Here is a 17,758-nt window from a genome sequence, read left to right as displayed (position 1 = left end):
TGTTGCATCCTACTATACTGCTGCAGCCGGTGGTATTTTACTGCGACATAACTGAGAGGAGAAAACAGGTCTGATAATGATTTTATACGTGGAACTCAGACTTAAAGTATTTTTTGCAGTGAAGGTTTTAGTCACAAGCATTAATGTGAACTGTTTGTGCAACAATTTACCTAATTATAGAAGGATCATCCAAACAGAGTCATATTACTCAGTGTCCCACAGCATTACCTAAGCGTCTGTGTTTTGTACGGGACATATAGTCAAGATAACCTAAGGTCTTATCTGGAACCAGATATGTGAGCTCTTTATTTGTTAACTACAGAATGCCCTTCAAACCCAGGTTTCTAATCAATTTTGAAGCAACATTTAGAAAAATTAAATATTTAATGAGAACAGAGCGTTGGGGGTGTGCATATACATAGGATTCTTTTTTCATGTTGATAATTTCATTACAAGAGCCAGCTAAATACAGCATAGTCTTGAAATATGCTTTGTTGAGTTTAATTCAAGTAATATACTTAAAATTAATTCTCTGCTAATGGGGTTTTTTTTTTGCCAATGTTGTAGCCTCTGTAGAGGTTATTCATTGTGGTATTTAGAGGAGAAGCAATTCATTCGTATCACAAGGTATTATAGAATTCAGAGCCCAAGTCCCCAGTCCTTCCATTGTGTTTTGGTAGATGGAATCATAACCTTACTCAGGTGTCTGACGTAAGTAGAATACTGTAAAGGGATCTATCCGTGCCGCTGCGCTGCCTTAATTGTGTATTATCTTTTATGTGTTTAAATATGGGTTATAATCAGCTATAATTTCTAGCTTAGTTTTCAGCTCTGTTGTACTATCCATATTGTTGAGCACAACTGTTAGATTTGCCGTACAAAACTATGCTCCTGTTCTGCAGCGCCACATTAGTCGTTTTTGTGACCTTAGGAAAGCGTACAGTTACTTTAATATCTTTTTATTCTATTCTGCATGTAGCTGAGCATGATGGAATGGATAGAGCCTCCAAAACGAGAACGTAAAGCTAATTACGCAGTTGACGCCTATTTCAGAGAAGCCCTACGTGTTAGCGAACCGAAAGTCCCAAAGGTAAGAGCTGGCAAGTTTTTTATTTTGTTCTCTTGCTCTTCTCCTCTCCCATGTTGCATCTCCTGCTCTCACCCTGTACCAGTAATAAAATGAATCTATTGGCAAAGTGGTAGGTTGCCCCTGCTGCTGAATTATGGCAGTCTTACTGCACAGAAATCAAGCTTATATAATTTTAATATACCTGTGTATTTTTGAAGGCTCCACGACCTCCAAAACAGCCAAATATTCAGGACTTCCAGTTTTTCCCACCACGGTTATTTGAACTTCTGGAAAAAGAAATTCTGTATTATCGTAAGACTATAGGATATAAGGTAATGCTTTTTATCCTCTTCAAACTAGTGAAATGTATTTGTATTCTTCTCTGCAGATTTACTGCAACCTTGACAATAGCTAAATGAAGTAAATGAGGCTGCAACTAAAAAATACGCATTCTGGTCTTTTTTTTTTTTTTTTGCAAAGTGCTTCTCATTATGAAGGAAATGGCTTAAAACCTCTCTTCCCCTGTTTCTGTTCCACTGCGGAACAGAAAAAGTAATCTGTAATTCCTTCCTTCATTAAAAATTTCACATCTCTGTAGCTTTGTGCTTTGTGGTGGGGTTCCTAACAGTAAAATAGAGTGGGGAAAAGACAGTTCTGGTGCTTCGTGTACTTCTCAAAACCAAAAATGCGATATATAGTCTAAGGTGAGAAAATAATTTTTGGCTAACATAAGATCACGTTCCAGCATATGATTTTTTTCATTACAGCTTTTGTATATTTTGTGAGTAAGTAACTTCAGGTAATATTAAAGTTGACTTTGTGTTGATATGAAGGTAAGTAAAGTGGCATCCATTTTCCTTGCATTTTGCTGTGATACAAAATGTTTAAAAGTGTGGAGAAGTCTGAATGTATTACTACTACAAAAAGAAAAGCAGACAACAGGCTCCTTTTTTTTATTCCTTCTACTATGCCTTAGCTGAATTTCCCCCTTTTCCTGCTGACATTACTGGACAAGCAGTGAACATGGATTCTGTTTTGATGTTAATTTTCATTACTTGTGCCAGTATTGGCTGAGTAAATCAAGTGGATCTCCTACTTCCAGACTTGTAGCTTTAAAAAGCTCCATGTTTCATGGCAGGTTGCAGCAAGAAGAAATCACATATAAAATATGTTGGAGAACATAAACTTGTCATACAAAGCAACAGAAAGGAAATTGGTGTGGCAAAAGAGTACAACTAATATTAGCAAAATATATTTTTAAGAAAAAGCAGATGGTGTTTCAGAATCTGGTTTGAAGCTAAAAGAATTTTTTGTGGATGGCAGGATAGAATTAAGATAAGAATTAAAGGAAGTATAATTAGCTTAGGAAAAGAAATTATTCAATTAATGGTCCAACAAATAAGGATGAGAGAATTGCTAATGTTGACAGTATGCCTGCAAAAAGAGAGGTGCTTCTGTTCTGTTACTGAAATATGTCAGACTGGATAGGCCGAACATGAATACTTGTTATCTTAAAAACTTAGTATGGCTGTTTACTGGTAGTGAAGGTGATAAATATGATAAAGTTTGTTCTGCTTTGGAATGGAAGTATAACTTCCATCTGAAGAGAGTTTATTATTAAAACTGAAGACTGCCATAAACAAGATCAGAAGGTGTCAAATAGGTAGAGACTGAGCTTTATGTACCAGTCTGAACTTAAACCACCAAAGCCAAGAAAATTTACTTAAAACAGCTCTTAACTTCCTTTGCCTTTTGCTGCAGAGATATGCAAGGTCTACAGAATCTTTACTGGATACTGGTGTCTGACTTGGTTGCTGTTTTGTGGTATGGAATTGCACTACACAGTTTAAAGGTCACAAATACTAAATTGGTGTCAGTGTGGACATAAAACGTTGCTAGGCCTTATTTACATAGTGTTTTCTGTCTGGTCCTTACTTTGGCGGTGTGCAGAGCTTTATAGTAAGCCTGGTATTTCACTGCAGTTATAAAACATAAACAGTTGCATGTAAGAAAGCAGATCCTTAGCGCCATTGAAATCAGTGAACTGTGACAGCCCACGCTAGGTGAGGCTCTGCCTCTCACAATATCCCTGAGTCATTGTGCGTAGAAGCAGTGGGTACAGGGCGTAACAAAATTACAGTGTACATTTGACAAAATCTAGTTGGGAGCTTTAAGCAATAAGATTCAAATCTAGGTAAAACACATTTTGCTAACTGTTTTACAGGTCAGTGCTTTAATAGTTGCAAAAATGTATTTTACCATTTACATGTATTCTACAGTGTTTTTTCACTGAAGTTTCTTAAAGAAAAAGTGAATAGGAGTCTTGTTACTTATAGGTGAAGATAAACTTTACATTAAAAGCTTGTGAGACAAGAAGGCACAAGCATAGATAAATGACAATATTTGATACATCACCTTGTCTTGGAGGATATTTTCGATTTTGCGACAGTTTTTGTAGATGCTAATGAAAATATTCTGGTAGCTATTTTAATATTTTTATTGTGCTTCGGTTTCTTCAGGGTAGCCAAGGTGTGGGGTGATGGGGTTTGTTGTTGTTTGGGTTTGGTTTTTTTTTTGTTCTGTGACAACAAATGCTTAGTGGGTGTGGACTGTTATCAGTCCTGTGAGATCCAACATGCACTTGTAAATTGTAACCCAAGGTTGATGGAAAAGTGTACTGTCTTTTTAATAACATCGCTGCACTACTCTTTACTGATACCCCTGATTTTAGGTCCCCAGGAATCCTGACCTCCCAAATGCAGCTCAGGCACAAAAAGAGGAACAAAAGAAGATAGATGAGTCTATGCCTCTGAACACTGAGGAAACTGAAGAGAAAGAAAAGCTTCTAACACAGGTAAAATAAAAACAGGTGAAGTATTTAATCTTTTTTTTTTTTTACTGGTATGGAATGTAAATACTACTACTAAATATGCACAGGAAAGCTACGCTGATGCTATAGAAAGAAGAAAGCACACAATATGTAATGATTTTGCTTGGTTTTTCTTTGAGGGTACCTTTCCTGTTCTTGAACAAGTTTGTCTTAGTCACCTACTATTTCCGTGAATGTCTGCAACATTTCTGAGGCAAGGACGTGTATAGTAGATGCACTACCCAGCAATACATGCAGAAATGCAATCAGTGGGTTTCTTGTATATGCATCTACTTTCCATGGGGGGTTTTGTATCAAGAAGGTTTGAATCAGAGAGGATAAGCCTCTATCAAGATATACGGTATTTATGCAGATGTATGAGACATGTCACATCCATTAATTTTGTCCTACTTGGGTTGTTAGGCATGTTCTTTTTATACTGGGACTGAATCCCTGTCACTGGCTAGCTTCTCGACTTTTGGAATGTTACCCTGCTGAGTAGGCTTATTAAAAACTAGCTGTTAAGGAGAAAGTTGTATCTCAAAAAGTAACGGGATTTTTTGCTTCAGAACATTTTCTGTAAAAGAATTGGGAGTAGTGTACCTTGAGAAGGAATTTGCAAGGTCACAATTTGACCATTAATTTCACCTGTTGATAGCAGAGGAAATTTTTAAGCTGGTGCTGATACGCATGTCAGTACTTCTGTTAATGATTAGAAAGAAGTATTTGTATTGTGTATGTTAGACTTCTTGTAAAAATGCTAGCTAATTGTGGAGCGAGGTTATTCAGCTGGAGAACTGACAAGAGTTCCTTGTAAATGCACTTCTGTGATGAAAGAAACTCAGTGCACTACAAATTGCTGTGCAGACATGTGATTTTCCTGTTTGTTTGTTTTTCTCCTTTCCCTGTCTTTAAATTGTAATGTCTCATTCTTGGCTGATGTTTTTGTGCATTGCTTCTCACTTAACTGTTGTTCAGTTTTGGATTCATTTCTTCGGTACATAACAAATTTTCTGTTTGACAGTGCTGTAGAGTTTCCATTTGATTGCATCTTTTTGGACTAGAGATGGTTTCTTGACATATTTATGCTTTCATCCAACTGTTTGTCTGCTTCAAGGTTTGTAAATCTCCGAAGTAGGAGCTCTTGCTTTAGGTACTTGCGCTACTCTAAGACCTTGTAATGACACTTGCATTGGTGCACCCTGTACTCCCAAGACATTTGTTGCTTGTATTTGCTGAAGGGTGACTTAAATAAAATTACAGTAACCTATCAATGAGCTTGTTTCTTTGGAGAAATACCACATAAAAAGTTTCAAAAGAAAGAAGAGTAAAAAGCTCTCGCTAATGGATGTGGAGTCATGCACAAAAATAACTCTTTAGATTTCTAATGATTCAGTAATAAACCCTGGATAATACAAATTTATGGAAATCCTGAAAGACCATTAACCACTGTAATTATGTGACATTGCAGAGGCATTGCCCGTTGGAGTAAATGATACATACATACGGCAAAATTTTGCAAAACGTTTCCCTTCTACCTAGTAATGCCTTCTTGATCTCTTGCCGCTTACAGGGTTTTACAAACTGGAATAAAAGAGATTTTAACCAGTTTATTAAAGCTAATGAGAAATATGGTCGTGATGATATAGACAATATTGCCCGTGAGGTGGAGGGAAAGTCACCTGAGGAGGTCATTGAGTATTCAGGTTCGTGATATTTTGAAATCTATTTCTTAATTACATGGTATCACCATTATTTTTGTTGCATGTTCCTCTAAAATTACAAGATGTAGAATTTGGATGTGTATAAGATTAATTTTTTTTAAAAAAAGTACATGATGGTTCTTCTCAGAAGACTTAATTCTGTTAAAAACGTTGAATTTGCAGCATATAAATACGCCTTCAACTGCCTTTATCCCTCCTTAGCCAAAATTTAGAATTTGGAATAGTTAGTTTACATTGACACCATGGTCTTATGGAACCATGAAGTTGCCTTATAGTGACAACATCATTCTTATGCTGTGAGTATATATGCAATTTTAGCTAATACCCTGTATCTTTGTGTTTTCTATTTACATAACCCTTTTAATTTGCACAGAGTTCTTCCTCTTTCATCCTTGGATTTAATTTTACTAAAAGCCTTCATAAAATTTAACATTGCAGTGTTCTTCCTGTAGCTTAGAAAGGAAGATCTCCACAAGAGTTCCCTTCAAAGTATTGAATTTATTTTGGGTTGGCTGAAGGATGTCACTGGAGAAGTGACAAATTATTAGCTTTTATAACAGAGAGATTAAGTAGTTGCTGACCTTGGAGATAACCAGTGAAAATTGAATATGAATGTTTCACTGCTGGACTAGCAGCCCTAACCTGTTTCACTGTTGTTAGGAAAAGCCATCCTTTGAAGTAATTTTTTTGCAGAGTTTTACGTGACTAATTATGTTGACCATAAACTTTGTTACAGTTGTTACTAAAACTTTACTTATAGTTAACTTTTAGAGACACTGAGTAACGGGTCTGTGCAAGTTCATTTCTTGGCTAGCATAGCAAAAGGGAGACTATTAGGAAATCTTAAGATTTAATGGAATCACAAACTGCATTACTTTTTTTGCTGGAGTGCCTCAACTGAGTAAGGTAGTAAGAGCAGAGGAGAAGATTTTATTTTAAAATTATGTTTTGCATTTCTAGCTGTTTTCTGGGAACGTTGTAATGAACTACAGGACATTGAGAGGATTATGGCTCAAATTGAACGAGGAGAGGCAAGAATTCAACGGAGGATCAGTATCAAGAAAGCCCTCGATGCCAAAGTAATTATTGCAGGTTTTTCTGTTTTCTGCAGCTGACTTCTTCCAAATTCCTTCAGAAAAGGAATAGTTGGGGATGGGAGTTTTACCTTTTATATAGCATATATAGTATACCATGCATGTATAAGTAACCTACACTAATGTGTAATAAATCCTTGATGTAATATTGTGTGCTTAATAGTCCTTATTTTTGTTTTGCATTCAGATTGCAAGGTATAAAGCACCTTTTCATCAGTTGCGTATTCAGTATGGAACAAACAAAGGGAAAAATTACACAGAAGAGGAAGACAGATTTTTGATATGCATGTTACACAAGATGGGCTTTGACAAAGAAAATGTGTACGAGGAACTAAGGCAGTGTGTGCGCAATGCTCCTCAGTTCAGATTTGACTGGTTTATCAAATCTAGAACTGCAATGGTAGGTATCAGTTACATGGACTAAGTCGTTATACGAAGTGCCTTGTTCCTTTTCTTTAAGCATCATCAATGATATTTGCATTTGTGCCAGAATATTGAAGTCTAGGAAACAAGTGCTGAAAGAATAACTTTGGGGTTTGTTCTCATTTCTAGTTTACAATAAAATGACCTTTTCCCTTAGTACAGCAAACAGAATGTAGCTGAAACAAACAGATTAGAAAATCTGCCAAGCTAAAGTCCCATGTCACCCAAAGGGATTAATGCAGAGGTAGACTATCCTTACAAATATCCTCGTTACCTTTATTGCAAACTAAAAGTTTTACCAAACAACGTCTCTTAAAATACGACTTGCTTTTGAGAATTATTGGATAATATTAAAGGCTGAAAACATCTGAATTACATACTGGGAGAAAAGAACAGCTTTTCTAATATAGGTACTTTAATTTCTAAAAGCATGAGGAAATTTAGTGATTCACGTAAGAATTAATCATTGAAACAATTGTTTTAAAATACACTTTGTAGTTGTGAAAAAGGATTAGCACATGCAAGTGCTTAAATATTTTTAGTTGTACTTTTCTAAAGATTTTGTTCATACTTAAAGAATATAAAACAAGTTTGATGGCAAGTAGACTTGTGCTCTGAATTTTAATTTTAGCTGGTTTTTTTTCCTTTGTCTGAAGAGCAGAGCCATTCTTTTTTAATTTAGTCATTAAGTGGGAAGTGATAACACTAACAGAAGCTTTGGTGGTTGCAAATAATGAGCTATGTAGGTACCAACCTCAAAATATGGGACTCTCTTAATGATAAAGAGTCGTTAGCTCTGCCCTGGAACTTTTGCTCCAATCTTGCCTGATTCAGTTCCTTTTTCTTATGAGTAAAATTTGTAAGTCTGTGCACCTTATGTACGAAACACACACGTGCATTTTCATGTGAACGTATTTATATGGGAAAAATGTACTTACAAATTATTTTTATAATACTGGAAATAACTTCATCTTACTCGCTTGTGATGAGCGAGAGCTGAAGTGTGATACAAAAGAGTGGAGGACATTGTCCCTTACACAGCTGTCATAGATACTCCCTATTGCCTTGTAAGCAAATTTCTAAATAAATGCTGTGCTGCAGTCATGTAACTTACATCTCATTTTGTATACAAACTTGGATCTTTTTTTAGTAGTTTAGTTCAGCAATTGCAGAACCACTGTGCCTTATTGTTTACTGTCTTTATTTCCTGGCCTTAGGATTTGTTTATAAAATGTTCTTTCAGAGTTCTGGGTGTTGTACTACGAATAAATAAAACATTTAAAATGTGTATTTGAACAGGTGGGAATACTTGCTTTTCCTAGTGCTACTTATAATTATGCAATACAATTTCTACCTGATATTTCAGCAATTAAAGCATTTGTGATAGTGCAGCAGTTAGCCCTTAATTTAAAAGCATTACAACCTTTACTGGCTAAAATGTCTGTGTGAAGAACACTGGATTTTAAAACTATGTCCATAAAGAGGGAAACCTACAATATTTAGTCTATTATGAAGTTTCTTTTGTCTGTGGAGGAATCCATTTAAGTAAATCATAGAAGTGGATACTAAAAATTAAAAATGTAGCTCAACATTTAATATAAGTTGATGTATAGTTAAATCAGGGGTAGAGTTAAATAGTCAGTTTAAATCTTCCTGCAGATCCTTGTGTTCAGTATAATTGTCTTTTTAAAGGGGATAGAAATCATTTGCTAAAGTGTAGAAATATGTGCTGTGGTGTCTAATGCTGAACTTGAGGCACTGAGAATATAGTGAATCTTTTGGTGTATGTTTTATCTTAAAATTCTATCCATTAATATGAATATTTTTAGTTTTTCTGCTATTACATCATTGAAAAAGAATAGTATGAAAATACAAAGCTGAAGGAGTCTTTCACTGTGCATTTAATTTTCTTAAATGTTTTAAATTGTCACGATAAGTATGGTTTAGGAGTTTATAATTGCCAGTCATGTATATATTTCATGTATTCAAATATCCTGACATTTGTGGAAGTATTAATTTCTATGGGTCCATTTTGCACTAGCTTGGTAATTTTTATGAAGACATGTGCTGGAAAGTCACTTGATAAGAATAATGAGCCAAATATAAATACAAATCTTTATAGGTGGTAAACAGTAAGTTCAGTGGAAGTGGATAAAACTTCCTAGAATACTGAAATTCACGTGTGATCTCAAAATTACCCTTTATTACATTCAAACTGGTATGAAACAAGACAGAAAGGGCAGCATCATTCTGAAAAGAATTTAACCAGGCTCTTCAAGAAAACTTTGTGTTCTACTAACCACTAGATGTCTCTTGAATTCCATATAAACAGCTAATTTATCTTCCATGTTCTTATTTCTGTTCCTTCTCCCTCTGAAGATTTCTCTTTGGGAAACAAAAATTCTGCTTCATTTATTTATTCCAAAACCAGATGGTTTACCCAAAATGTAAGTTTCAAAGAGATTGAGAGTGCCTAAAATTGTAGGTTTGTGGGTTTTTTTTTTAACTAGGCATGCAGGTTTAAATGTTTAAGTTTAGTTCTTATTGTTCCTTTATTTCTGTCCATGCAGGAAGAATGCAAAATATCATGGCAGCAGTGAATCATGTGTCTGTTTGCTGAAGTTATAAATTACACATATTCTCTTTTACCTTTCTGCAAACCTTACCCAGGATAAGACAAATGACTCCTTTGTAAATACAGGAATAGACGGGCCCACTGACAGAGCTTAGGACTACTATCACTCCCAACTCAGCATCTCTGCCTTCAGTCATGCAGAAGGTGATGGTTCAGTGCTCCCATCTTATTTATTGCAATACTAGTCTTTATATCTATGAAGGGGTAAGCAAAGTACAGCTTATCTCTTTCCATCCTAAAGAGAAAAGTATCAGGGCACACTGAATAAAATCTCATCTCTAAAGGTGCAAGGCATTTTAAACTCTAAGTGTATTTTTATAGTAATAAAATCAGTCCATACTGAAATTTCAGTAGCTCGGTGCCGGATTTATTATGCAGGTTCTTTCTGATGGTAGGTGTAGAAGAAACCTGTGTGCATGTCACATCTTACTGTCAACTGCTTCTGTGGTTCTCCAGAGAAAATTGTTTTTGAGTCCATCCTCTGTCCACAGCGTGGTGTTCTGGGGTAGTAGTCCTTCTGGAAAGTCTTAACCATGAACTTGTACACTTCAATAAATGTATGTATTTATGCAAGCATTTTTCCCCAGGAAAGAGGAATATTTTTCTTAGTGCCTTAAGCAAATGCATCAAGGTTATTTCTTAGTCCTTTCTGATTAATTGGTTGTCTTGAATTTAGCACAAACCAGTTTCTCACATACTAGAAAAGATTGAGCTGATTGTTATTATGGAGCAGCTTGTCATCGGTCTTTACCTACAGCTCCTAAGTCAGTGCAATGTACACAACTCTAAATGATGTAAAATGCTTCTGACATATTGATAATTGTCTTTCTACTTCTGTCTTTTACTTTTGATCATCTCTATATTCAACAATAGTGTGTAGGTTTTGGGACAGAGGCTCTTTGTCCTACGTTTGGGGATGCAGTGTCTGTTGGGAGGGCTTGCACTCAAGTTTTCTCAGACTTGTTGCCTTTTTATCTAAAAACTGTTGTGTGAGTGGAATTTGAGGGTTTTTATTGGTTAAAGCGAGAGTATTTTGGCTCCAGCAGGACTGTCACATTCCAGGGCACAACAAGCGTGGTACCCAAATTTATGGTTGAACCCGTACTGCGGGGTGTGGCGTTACCTTTACATGGATGTGATAGAAATGACTCATTATCATAGTTTTTTTTTTTGCAAAACTACATGCATGAGACTGGAACATTTTTCAGTAGGGACTTGTAAAGAAAAATGTCCCAAAGAAATTCCCCCCACCTCCCCTCCGGTAAAAATATCTCATGTGGTGGAAGGATTCTCTGTGTCCATTCTGAATTATGCAGCTTTCACCCAAGGCCATGGAGCCCCCTTCGTAGACAAATCTGTGGAAACTATAGAACCTAAGGAATGTGGTTAAGCTTGAGAGTATTAAGTCTGAAAGATGAGTCACAGACTTGACTGTTTCAGAATGTTTCAAGAAAGCGTGCAGGATGCACTGTCTTCCATCACCTAATGTAATGGCTGAGGCAATGTACAGGTTACAGATGCTGAGAAAATAAGGACTAATTCCTGGGCAAAAAGGTCACCTGTTTACTTCATTGCAAATAAATAGACCAGTTGTAGGTGAAGATCGATGCTACTACGTAGTTTTAGGATAGCTTGCTGTTCAAAAATTGCTTCATTGAATTTAATACAGATAAGATGCATTTTACCACCTTTTTTCCTCTCAGAAGAAAGCTTCCTGCTTTGAGGTGGAAAGAAAAGCCCATAGAATCACTGTTCTCAATGTACATAGAACATATGGAATAATTATAGTAAAAACGAGTGCTATTACGTATTGGACAGATTATTTTTTTTTTTGAGATGCGATACAAGAAACTGCCCAAGTCAAATGAGTTCTGTTAACCAGGTCAACTGTTATTAACTGCAATGCAGATACTTTTAGAGTTGCATTGGAAATACTTCTTAAAGTATAGATGACCTTATGGCATTTAATCTTGATCCCTTTCAGATGACTTGGAAGTCTTGATGCTAAAAGCATTTAGGGCCTGCTGCCTTTTGGGTGCTGTTTGACTAAAAATACTACAGTGGGTTCATGATTTAAGACTGGATTGATTTTTGCCAGTTTGGAGCTCCACAAAAAATCTGGTCTGCGTGCCTCAGAAAAGTATTGCTTAAGATAGCTTTGATTCCTTTTCTCTCTACTTTAAAGATACACTTGAAAACCTCTTTTCTTAAAATCTGGCATAGAATGCTGGCAGGCTATAATGTGCTTCATTTAAACAAGATGAAAGATCAGATCAGTCTTTTGGGGTGTCAGTTTGGAAGATACAGACAATCCTGAAAACTCCTTGTCAGGAAGTCAAATGTTTCAGTAAATCTCTTTCTCTCCATTTATAACAAAGATTGCAGTAAGGTAAGATGAGGAACAATGACAAAACCAATCTTATTAGTACATGAATATTAAACATATTTTGGAAAACTTCAGTATTTTGGAATGCAAGAATTTTGACCATATTTATGCAAATGAGGGAATTTGTATAATTTATTTAGAGTATTTGATGTTTTCTGTTTCCTTAGGAGTTTCAGAGGCGCTGCAATACTCTCATATCATTAATAGAAAAAGAAAATATGGAAATTGAGGAAAAAGAGCGAGCTGAAAAGAAGAAGAGAGGAGCAAAAGTTACAGCAGTATGTTTAGCAGCACTTTACTTCTAGTGGGGTGGAATTCAAATATATTTTGTTAGACAATGAGAAAGATGATCGTAGCCACTGGTTGTTTTAGTATAAACCATTAGTTGAGAGATTAAACTGAAATACTTGTCTGTTCACAGCTCTCCTAGATTTTACATGGGTGTTCCCAATTCATAGTATTTTGGGGCTTTTTTTTTTTTTTAAGAAGAGTTGTTTAAGTAGCAGAGCAAGACTCTTTTTAAGAAAACGTAGCACTGCCCTCTTTCAACCTACAGATTTACACCATATGTTTGCTTTAATCTCAGATTGTTGTTCCTCCCCTACATAATAGTTTCTGGAAGAAGAAACGTTAAGAAGCGCTGCTTTTATTTCAAAGAGTTGCCATCTTTAGAACAGAATTGCATATAAGTCAAGGTCCCTTCATCCAGTTCATGGTATGTGTGGTACCTCTATCACTGAGACCACGTAATGATTTCAAGAGGAGAAAAAGGGCAGCAGAATTAAGTGTCTAAATCTGGGATTTTTGTTTGCCCTTCCATTGTATCTCACAAAGCTGAATTGAAGTACGTAATACATTAGAGTCACTTATCTTTTTTCTGAATAGTTAGTCATGTACTTAATTTTTTTTTAATAAAGCCACCATTTTGTTGAATTTATAAAATATTTTTCCCCTTTTTTAGTCACAGAAGAGAAAAGCAGATTTGGCTTCTGAGAACTCTGGAAAAAAGGATGCTAAGAAAGTGAAGTCGTGAACATGAAAACTGAATGCTGAATGTAAAACTGCCACTTTCTTCTCTCCAGCTACAAATATTAATTGCCAACTTCTTTGTATTCATGGTACTCTCCCCCAAATCCCATGGTTTAATTTTGCAAATTTTGTATACTTTACAATGTCTCTCTTTACCTAAAATGTGTAGCTTTATATCTTACGCATTCCAGTATTTTTGTGTACTGTATTTTGTGAGTTTCATGTCTTCAGCAAAGTTCACTCAGTCCTTGTTTTTTTGAAGCTTGTGCTGAGGTTTTAGCTTTTATATGTTTTATATGCTGCTGCTTTGAAAGAAAACCTAGATTCTATAGCTGTATTATTGTTGTTTCATATTTTAAATTTATATGGCTGTTGGAAAATAAACTGACTTAATTATTTGAAGAGAAATATACTTCACTTTTGTTTTCCCTACCCTCTCTCCCTTTTTCGCGTAGCTACATTTAGAGTGAATGTTAAGGTTTGTATAATTGTGCCTTCATCATCGATCAGATTTTTTTTTTTCAGAGGAGTACTTAGATAGGATCAGGAGCATGACAGAACAAAAAAATCTAATTAGACTGACATCCTTGGTTGCTGTCAGCATTAAATTGACGTTTTTCTCTGAAACGTTCAGAAGGGAAGCCAGCAAATACTTATACATTTGTTTCTTTTCTTCTTTATCACTGGTTTCTGGTGGGCTTCATACATGCTTAAAGACAGGATGAGGTGTTTTTCAGAATGACCTCTAGATGAAAACTTTTCTACGCCTAATAAACTGAAGTAGTCAACTTCTTCAGCTTCTTTTTAAGTAACAAACAAAATAATTCATTTTCTGGTTGGTAGGCTTCTCGGCTCTGCTGCCTTGTGCCAAAAGATCTTTGTTGCTCTAATTATCTCTGCTAACTCTCCGCTTTTACCTTTGATTCACATGTCAGTCAGAAGCAATGGGGATATGTTATGGAGTGCTCCTTTTCAGTGTTTCTATTTTAATGAAGGGATGAAAGTGTTGGATGTATGATTTTTTTGACTTTGCAAGGATGGCCTTTATTAAGCAGGTTCATAGTTTCTGCTCACCTTGGAGTCTCTGCCTTTCCCAGATCAGTAGAACAGTGACTGTGACATCTAATGTTTTACTTTAATCTTCTGTCTCTGATCTGGTGTTTAGTATGGACCTTGCTACAGTGAGACATGCCCTCATAATGTCAAGTCTAGATTAATGCAGTGTGCTTTACATGGTACTTCCCTTGAAGACTACTTGTAAATTTCTTCTCGTGCAGTTTGCTTCCTTCTGTGGTTTGAGGTGTTTTGAGATGAAAAAACCTCTTGAAAATCTTTGTATTTCATGCTTTTTGCATTGGCTACCTTCTGTATTCGTAAAATTCAGGACTTTATAAAAAAGTTCTTGAGTCTTAGGATGGAGTTCTACTCATATTCTCTTGTGTCATTTAAAATATATTGGAATGTCTTTGAAGTTTTCTGGGGTTAATCTCTGTAAGATGAATGAGTAATTTCCAGCCTTTCTTGATAGTCTGTGTTTAAGGTTTGGGGCAAAATGGATGTGATGGCTTGGTTGAGCGTTTTGAAAGATTAATAATTTGATCTTGTATATTGGAATGGAGCTTTTGTTTGGGGACCAAGTTATTAATTATTTCACTGGGCTTTTATTTCGAAGACTTGTAGTGTAAAAAAGCGTGTTCATCTGTTAAGATTCACCTGATGAGTCGAGAGCTACATCTAATGGTGATGGGGCACAACTTTCAGCCAGAAGGTTAGCGATGGGTGTAAGTGCATGCTTTTAAATGAGTATGCAACCCAGATAGGATAGGTCTGCTCAGAAAAGAAGGATGTCTTTTCAAGTAATATTTTTGGTGTTGGAATAGTTGACATCCTGCTTTATCCTTGGGAGAAGGACATCCTGTGTAATTATAGCCTGGAAGAAGGCCGTGCAGCTACATACATATATAATCACAAATCCCTGGAGCATTGCTATTAATAGAGAGAGAAAGATGCCTTATTTACATTTGCTTTTCGACTCCCGTCTCACTCAGTAAGTTTATTGCCTGAAATTTTAAAACCAAGTAAAAAGAGGAGGGAAATAAAGGCTGGAAGAGCCAATTGAATTTTTACTGAATTTACACGACTAGTTCTAGTCCTTATTCCTTTGCTCCTGTTTAGCAGCGGGTGAATATTTTAATGTTTTAATTCTTGAAATAACTGTATTCTGGTTTTGTTTGTTGTAGATTAGCTTTGTTTGACTTGCATGTTTTCGTATATCCAGTTTCTCTGTGTTGCAAAGTGTATGGAAAGTCTTAAAATGGTAATATCTCAACTTATTCTTCTTATGCAGATTTCTTGGTTTGAGTTACCACTTAGTTTAATGTTCACTTTTCTTCTCATTCAATGACGTGATATACTAGCTATATAGCAAAAGATCATGCAATTGTTCTTCCAGATATTATCCTGTCCATCAGACAGCTTCTCTGAAGAATGATAGATGCTCCCAGGAGCTATCTGTTATCTCTTGAAGTCTGTAGTTCCTAGTTAAACTGGACGTGCTGTTGAACAACAGTCCTTGAGAGCACTTGTACACTATATACTAGTTCCTCAGCATATTGAGTCTTCCCATCCATCATGCCCCACAGCGAGAACTGAAGAAAATTGCTAACAGCTGCTGGTCAGGTTTAAAGTAACACGGATCTTTCTTTGCCTTCTTCATTCTTCTAGTTGCAGATATACATGCAGTATGTGCCTAGCAGTATCTAAATGATATGCTGCTGTGACTCAAAATTAGATGGACTAATTAAAAGAATCTTCCTAGTTTTAACTACTGTTTTCTTAGGTGAGGAATACCGTTTGTAAGACATTTGTAAGCACTGAATGTAATGTGATACGAAACTCCTCAGAAGTCGGACCTTTAGGCAATCTGATAGTTGCAAAAAATTACATGTTATAAAATTTTGAAAATAATTTACTTTTTCCTTTGAGTAGACAACTGAAATTTGAGTGTGTTAGCATTAGGCTTGAAAGAAAAGGCAGTCATCTAGCACCTTTCACACATCAGGCAGTGCACGTATCATTCTGGGAGAGGTTGCAAGAGTTGGGTTCTTTTTCTTTTCACATTCATTGCTTTCAAATTACCAGTCCTTTTATTTTTGAGTTATGTTAGTGATGACAATAAAGTCACACAGCTGACCATCTTCATTATATTTAGTTTCAATTTGTTATAAAGACATAGAGAAGGAATGAAGCTTTCTCCCTGCTGGTAATATTAGACCGTCTTTAGATAATGTTTGCACAAGTAGCATTACAATACTAAAATATTAAGTAAGAATTTTTTCTTGTAGATTAGCATTGCTTGGTTGATGTAGTGCTAATGCTGGTTACGGTTTAAAAAAAAAAATCCAGCTTTCACTCTTTGATATCATAAGCAAGGGGTACGGTATATGGAAATAAATCGGAATCTTTCTAAATGCGTGATGGAAGCAACTTCTGTTATGCACCTCCTGCAGTTCCTGCTGTTCACTGCTATAATACAGGCGCTCTCTGTGCATGCCTCTTCCCCAGGTTCAGTGGAAGGATTAAGAACTTCGAGTGATCACAAATTGATGCCAAAGCTAAAAAACGTGGGCCTTACAGGTTGAAAAAGCATATGGAATTTTGCAGTCAGCAGCGGTTTATATGAATGTAAAATGACACGGTTGGTACAGACATTGGCACTTGTGATGCTGGAAGGGATTCATCACTGACTGTAGTTCTGATCTGGTTAAGATAGCTTGACAGTTGTTACATTTTACTTAAGTTTACCTAGTCCGTGTACTTAGCTTCAAGCATGTATGTAAATGCTTTGGTGGGTCACAGTTATAATGTTTGATATGTTCTTTTTCTGAAAGACTTAAAGTTGAACTTGGTTTGCATATTTTGAAATGTAATGTACTCCTTAATTGCATTTGCATGATATCGATCCTTTTGTAAGAGCCTTAATAGGATAATATTTGCTGCCTCAAAGGTATGTCTACGTTGTGCTGTTGAAAGATAACTTCTGAACTTTTTCAGATTGAGATTTGTTTCTTAAGGTGTACATATATGAAAATAAAAATTAATACAAACCTGATGTCTTCTGGTAATTATGCTTCTGGTACAGATGGGCCGGTGCACTTGGATACTGTTCAAAATAGTTTGATTTGTTTTCATTGCTCCTGTACCCCTCATAACCTTCAGGCTATGGTGGCTGAATGTAAGTGTGTGTGTGCGGCTGTTCCACATCTGCTTTCAAACTTTCTAGTTTCCTGTAATCTAAAATAAAATACTAGTAGTGTCTGTATTTTTGTGACAGCCTTGCCTGTGTTATCTCTTAGTAAGTATGATAGGATGTATGTTGATCCTGTGTTAAAGCATATTACTTTTTTCTGTTATTCCATACCTCTGGTGTGTTACTAAAATAAAACACTTTGGAGCTTAAGTGTAGAGACACAGAATGGTAGGGACCAGGAGTTTTGTCATTGCAACTGTTGATCACTAGTAGACAGGCC

General features: G+C 35.9%; 1 protein-coding gene across 2 annotated transcripts in view; it reads left to right on the top strand.

Annotated features, from left to right (window-relative positions):
- The window catches only part of SMARCA1 (SWI/SNF related, matrix associated, actin dependent regulator of chromatin, subfamily a, member 1), a 37,687-nt gene extending 20,347 nt beyond the window's left edge, over positions 1–17,340 (top strand). For both annotated transcript variants that reach the window (XM_064463314.1, XM_064463315.1), the window contains 8 exons: positions 980–1,090; positions 1,288–1,401; positions 3,801–3,923; positions 5,512–5,644; positions 6,623–6,741; positions 6,944–7,156; positions 12,368–12,478; positions 13,162–17,340. In XM_064463314.1, the coding sequence (XP_064319384.1) occupies positions 980–1,090; positions 1,288–1,401; positions 3,801–3,923; positions 5,512–5,644; positions 6,623–6,741; positions 6,944–7,156; positions 12,368–12,478; positions 13,162–13,233 (996 nt within the window). In that variant the 3' untranslated portion in view covers positions 13,234–17,340. The remainder of the gene's footprint in view (positions 1–979; positions 1,091–1,287; positions 1,402–3,800; positions 3,924–5,511; positions 5,645–6,622; positions 6,742–6,943; positions 7,157–12,367; positions 12,479–13,161) is intronic.
- Positions 17,341–17,758: the final 418 nt, after the last annotated feature.

Source organism: Phalacrocorax carbo, chromosome 11 (genome assembly GCF_963921805.1).
Source record: "Phalacrocorax carbo chromosome 11, bPhaCar2.1, whole genome shotgun sequence".
Classification (NCBI taxonomy): domain Eukaryota; kingdom Metazoa; phylum Chordata; class Aves; order Suliformes; family Phalacrocoracidae; genus Phalacrocorax; species Phalacrocorax carbo.
Note: the sequence above shows the minus strand (reverse complement) of the source record. Positions and strands in the feature narration are given on the sequence as shown.